Genomic DNA, 5,550 nt, shown 5'->3' with positions numbered 1-5,550 from the left:
CCAGTCACCCGCTGATGTGCGTTCGGGTTGCTTCTACCTCTTATCTGCCTGGCTGTAATGCTCTGCTAAACCGTCACGTACAAGTTTCTGTGCAGACACAGGCTTTCCTCTCTCTAGGGTGCATACCGAGGAGTCGGACTGCTGTCATGTGGTGACTCTGTCTGACTTTTTGAGGAGCTGCCAACCTGTTCTCCACAGTGGCTGCGCCATTTTTGCATTCCCACCGGCCACGAATGAGGGTTCCTATTTCTCTGTCCTTGTCGACATTGACCTTCTTTCTCTCTTTCTCTCTTTCTTCCTCCCTCCCTCCCTTCCTTATATTTTTCGTTTAAGGTCGTCTTAGTGGGTACGACAGGGCATCTCACAGTGGTTTCGATTGACACTTCTGAAGTGACCCAGGATCATGTGCTCGTTAGCTATTTGTCAGGACCTCGGTGTGTTCTTAAAAAGTGCTGCGGATCCCAAAGAGCTTTTTTTTTTTCCCCTTTTTTTTTTAATTTAGTTACATCTACAATACGTACTGTATTTAGACACTAAAACCAAGAAATCGAAAAATATTATTTACCAATTCTTTTGCAGACGACAGTAGTAAACTCATTGTATGTTAACATCAGAGGGATGACATATGTAGTTTCTAGAAAACACCATATATTTGTAAGAGAGCGAGAGTAAAAAAGGTAAATAAACATCTTGATCTCCCCCAAAAATGACTAAGGATGATTCAATGCAATTTTACTCAAGTAAGAAAAATAAGATTTAAAAAAAAAAAATTCTAGTCTGAGATTCCTCTCAACGTGAGTTTAACAGGGAAACACGGGGTTGGGTCAGGGTGTGGGGGGGATGTCGGCAATGCAATCTGAGTTGTACCTGGTTGGTCACAGGAAGGACAGCAAATGGCTCTTTAATCTGGATATGGACCTGCTGACACCCGCCCATCTTTTTAGAACACTTTCCTGCCCTCTCAGACATGAAAACTGTCTGCTGGTTTGAACTTTTCATTCATCTCCTTAGTCGCATGATTTTGTTCAACGGGGGTATCCGAGTCAGCGGACGTGAGAAGTGACATCTCTGGAAAGAGGCTGCACAAGGACCTCCGCTGAAAGCCCAGCTCCCGAAGCTGATTTTCCAGGGGTTGTTGAGGGTCGTGGGGTTGGAGAGGTAGAGCCCACTTGTTCTCAAAGCGTGAGACCCGGACCAGAACCATCAGCTTCGCCTAAACTTGTGAGAAACGCAAAGTCTCAGGCCCGCCCCCGACCTACTGACTCAGAACCTGTGGGAATGGGCCCGGCCATCTGTGCTGTCACGAGACCTCCAGGTGACTCTGGTTTGCCAAACAGTTTGCTCACAGTTTGAGGGCCACTGGCGTGACCTTTCCACAGTCACTTCCTGTCAGTACGATCTCCCGCCCCGCTCCTCGCTCCCTCCTTCCTTCTTTCCTTCCTCCCAGAAGCATCGAATGCATCGATCCCTTACCGGCGTTTTGAAATGCTTATTTGGACATGTACACATGTGCATATCATGTGTCTGTCTGTAAACATCAAATTCGTGCAGGCCAAATGCAGAGTGTCACTTACGGCGACCCCAAAGAAACTAACTCTTAAAGAAGCCTATTGGTCATGAATAGGTGAAGCTTTTTAATAGGTATAATTTATTACCTGAGACCTTGTTTATCCTATTTCCGACATTAACTCCAGTAAAATCCTTTCAAACATTGAAGCTCTACGATTCTTGAGGGCTCGGCTGCCCCGTTTTGGTGTTATACAAAGATAATTCTGCCATGGCCTCTGTTCTTCAGAATGTTCAGGGGGAGAGGGCTAGTTTAGAGGACCGAGCTAAGGACAAAAGCTTCCTTTAAGTCCCAGCCCAGTGTTCCTGGAGGGCTCTCACTCAGAGATGTGACTAGGAGAACGGGCTAGTCCCTGGAGGCAGGGAAGGCATCCCCGTGGACCAAGGGACAGGTCCCGTTACGCAGGGTCCAGTGTGTGTGTGAGTGAGAAACGATTTCTCTCTCTTGATTCTTGATCCTGTTAGTCTACTGCAGTGGTTCTCAAAGTCTGGTCCCTGGGGCAGCGGCATCAGTGTCACCTGGGAATTTACTAGAAATATACATTTTCAGCCCTCCCCGCCGCCTTCCCGCTGAATCAGAAATTCTGGGTCTGAACACACCCCCCAGGAGACTGTGACACCACTCAGGTCTGAGACCCACCGGCCTGGTGCAGGGCAGTCAAAACCGGATGCCTACGTGTCAGACGCCTCTGAGGAGCTTTTAAAAAGCACTTATTTCATATATTGTATGAGTCTGTTTCTATGACATGTCTAGAACAGGTAAATCCATAGAGATGGAAGGTAGATTAGTGGGTGCTAGGAAGTGGGGGACATGGGGAATTGGGAAATGTGAGGTTTCTTTTTGGAGTGATGGAAATGATCTAATGTGCTAAATATCACTGGATTATGTACTTGAATATTGTTTAAAAAGATGCATTTTATCTCAATTGAAAAAAATAAAACCACCGATGGCTGGGGCCCACCCCTAGAGATTCCTGTTGGGGCCCGAGCATTGTTATTTAAAAAAAAAAAAAAATCTCTCCTGGGTGTTCTACCCTGCAGCCAGGATGGAGCATCTGAGTTAGTCCCGGGAAGGGCACACACGTCACCGTCCTGGCTGCAGGCGGCGGGCGGGGAGAGGAGCTCAGGGCAGGCATGGTGACGGGCGGAAGGGCCGTGGCTGTGAGTCCGGGCGGCAGTTTGGCCTCGGCTCGCAGCCTTGGTCACATTACTCGGCGGCCTGAGCGCAGGTTTCTGAGAAGGCGGGTGGCTACGTGCATTAGATGAGCGTGGAGCCCGGTGTCCAGTGGGCGCTCGACCAGTGTTGGCTCCCTTCGCGCTCCCCTGCCATGACTCAGGGTGAGTGGGCGCTGGCCAGTTCTCCTCACCCCGCCAAGGGGTCTCTGCCCAGGTGCTTTTCCTGCGCCGGGGCTTCTTGGGTGTGGGGTTCACCGTCTCCGCTGCCAGGCGAGCCCGCTCAGGAGGAGGATGCTGACCAGCAGGAAGGCGCAGCAGGCCACTGTGGACAGAGAAATGGGTCAGCCGGATGTGTCACAGAGCGGGCTGAGGAAGTGTCCTCAGGAGCCAGGATTTCCGCAAGCCGTGGGCTCTGCTTTCCCTCCCCGCATGCAGCCCCGTCCCCATCAGGGTTTCCTGGGAGGCTAGGGACTGGGGCTGGGCGAGGCGGGGGGCCTGGGGCAGCGTGGGGTGCCCCTCCCCCAAGGGCCGGCTCTTTCTGGGGAGAGCAAGCTAAGAACTCTCTACAGAAAGGGTCAAAGGCCAGGCCCCAGGCCTGCGATGGTGAAAGAAATGTTGAAATATAAAGATAAACAATAAACACTTTAGCGACCTTTGAAAGTGTTTGACTTTCCCCAAATGGTGCTGGAGTGAGCTACCTGCCTGCCTGCCTACCTATCTACCTACCTAGTTACCTGCGTACCTGTCTATCCACCTACCTGTCTGTCTGCCTATCTATCTGCCTGTTCATCTACCTGTCCATCAATCTATCATCTACCTGTCTGTCTGTTTGTCTGTCAAAGCCTGGTTTTCTCCCTTCCCCCCAGCTGTCTTGAGATGCACTTGGCATAGACGTTGTGTGGATTTAAGGTGCACAGCATGCTGGTTTGAAGCACTTACATGTTGCCAAGTGACCACCCCCATAACGTCAACTGACACCTCCATCGAGTCACATAATTATCGTTTCTTTTTTGTGGAGAGAACGTTTAAATCTAGTCTCTTAGCCACGTTTGAGCGTACGACGCGGCATTGTGCACAGGAAGTCTTCATGCTGTGCACTCCACCCCACGACCTATCCCCTAACTGGACGTGTGTGTCCTTCCTCACATGTCCCAGTCTGTCCCACACCCTCCCTGGTGACTGCCATCTTGCTCAGTGTTTCTACAAGACGTTTTTATTTTTATTTTTTTTCTTGTGGCAAAGTCTGTTGTTCCTTCCCACTAGGAAACAACTGTAGTGTTTCTGGAATGTTTTTTTTCTCGTCCTGGTTCTGCTGCCTCCGCCCTTCGCCTCACCCCTCACGCACAGGCCTGGGGTCCTGTGTCACTTCGCACCCATTCAAGAGCAACTGCTCGGGGCCGGTGTGTGGCTTCGCTCACAGCTTCCTATCACTGACTGCTGTGACTCTGAGCTACGTTACTATCTGGATTAGTCGTTTACTCTCATAAACGTTATATAGTGTAAGGAGGGGGCCATTTGAAACCCAGCCCCCACCCAGCAACGTGTCCCACAGTCCCTCCTCGTGAATGTGTCGTCCACAACAGAAGCGACCCCAGCCCACCTGCTATCTGGTACTCGGTGGTGAATATGAACGGCTCCACGGTCGCAGCCACTTCTGTTTGTTTTTGAAAATCTGTGCCAAAGAGAGAGGGGAATAGGACCTGTTTATGCTAATTATGGGGCTGCACAGGCTGGAGGGCGCTGGGGCTTCTCCGTGAGCCAAAACCTCGGAGGCCGTAGGGACAGCTGTCAGAGACAAGGGGGGCCACGCGCAAGCAGCTCATTCTTCCCTCGAGGCACCACCCCAGTCTGCGTCTCCCCTTCCTGACACCTGCTTCTGAGGGGTCTGAGCGTCAGGAGGCCTGCTGGGGACGGGGGGAGGGCCAACCACCTTCAACACCCAGTGGGGCAGCCCTGACCCGCGTGCTGGAGGGGCCGCTCCAGGCCCACCGTCCTCCCTTTCCTGAGTTACGAGCTAATGGCCAGGCTTCGTCTTCATGGAGCCATACCCACAGAAGTACCTGTAGTGGCTGTCATTACGAAGGGACAGGAAGTCTCATGCTCAGGAGTATCCGTGCTTGCTGCAAGCTCTTCGTCACCTGGAGGAGAGAGTAAGCGATGCTCGTGGAACTTAAGGTGGGGGGGCGTGGGGGCCTCCCACGCCCCGCGGCTTCTCAGCTGACTGCAGACGCACTAACTAAGGCGTGGCCCTCGGTTCTGGGCACGTTATCCGTGAGTGCCATGTCACATGGCTCTACATCAGAGTCACAGGGAAGTGGGTAAGTGGCCCCAGCAGAGCCCAGTGAGGGGGAAACTCCAATTCAGATCCTCGTTTTTCATGGAACTCTGAGAAACTTGCTCCCCAAGCTTCCTACTCAGCCCAGGTCTCCATCGGCGCCTTAGAAACAGGTCATAATAATACAAAAGCCACTGAACCATCAAAGTCGAAAGGCTCAAAGGATAGCCTTTCTCTGTGACAGGAACCTTATTCCTCGTGGGAGTTGTCAAGTCCCCAGGATGCCGGCCCAGCTTGCCGTCTTTTTACGAAGGAAGCCAGGGACATGCCTGGGCCGGCAGCGAGGCTCGCCGGACACGGGCTACGGGAAAGAAACACCGAATCCCAGAAGAATCCAACAGGAAGACACGGAAAGAGTGGTGAGCAGAGAAGCCAGTGACACACAGTGTGATGCAAGTGGCTTTTGATTATAGAAATAGTAACACGATTTCAGAAGGAAAAGAGCAGCAGATCTCGACGTCCGTGGGTTGTGC

At 51.8% G+C, this 5,550-nt stretch overlaps 1 protein-coding gene across 1 annotated transcript in view; it reads right to left on the bottom strand.

Annotated features, from left to right (window-relative positions):
- Window positions 1-2,569: 2,569 nt before the first annotated feature.
- IL2RA (interleukin 2 receptor subunit alpha) overlaps window positions 2,570-5,550 on the bottom strand; it is a 42,674-nt gene continuing 39,693 nt past the window's right edge. Inside the window, exons 6-7 of the mRNA XM_011383329.2 lie at window positions 4,343-4,414; window positions 2,570-3,064 (exon numbers count right to left, since the gene is read on the bottom strand). Of these exons, the coding sequence (XP_011381631.1) occupies window positions 2,994-3,064; window positions 4,343-4,414 (143 nt within the window). The 3' untranslated portion in view covers window positions 2,570-2,993. The remainder of the gene's footprint in view (window positions 3,065-4,342; window positions 4,415-5,550) is intronic.

This window comes from Pteropus vampyrus, unplaced genomic scaffold, assembly GCF_000151845.1.
Source record: "Pteropus vampyrus isolate Shadow unplaced genomic scaffold, Pvam_2.0 Scaffold513, whole genome shotgun sequence".
Classification (NCBI taxonomy): domain Eukaryota; kingdom Metazoa; phylum Chordata; class Mammalia; order Chiroptera; family Pteropodidae; genus Pteropus; species Pteropus vampyrus.
This window is presented reverse-complemented; position numbering and strand designations above follow the sequence as displayed.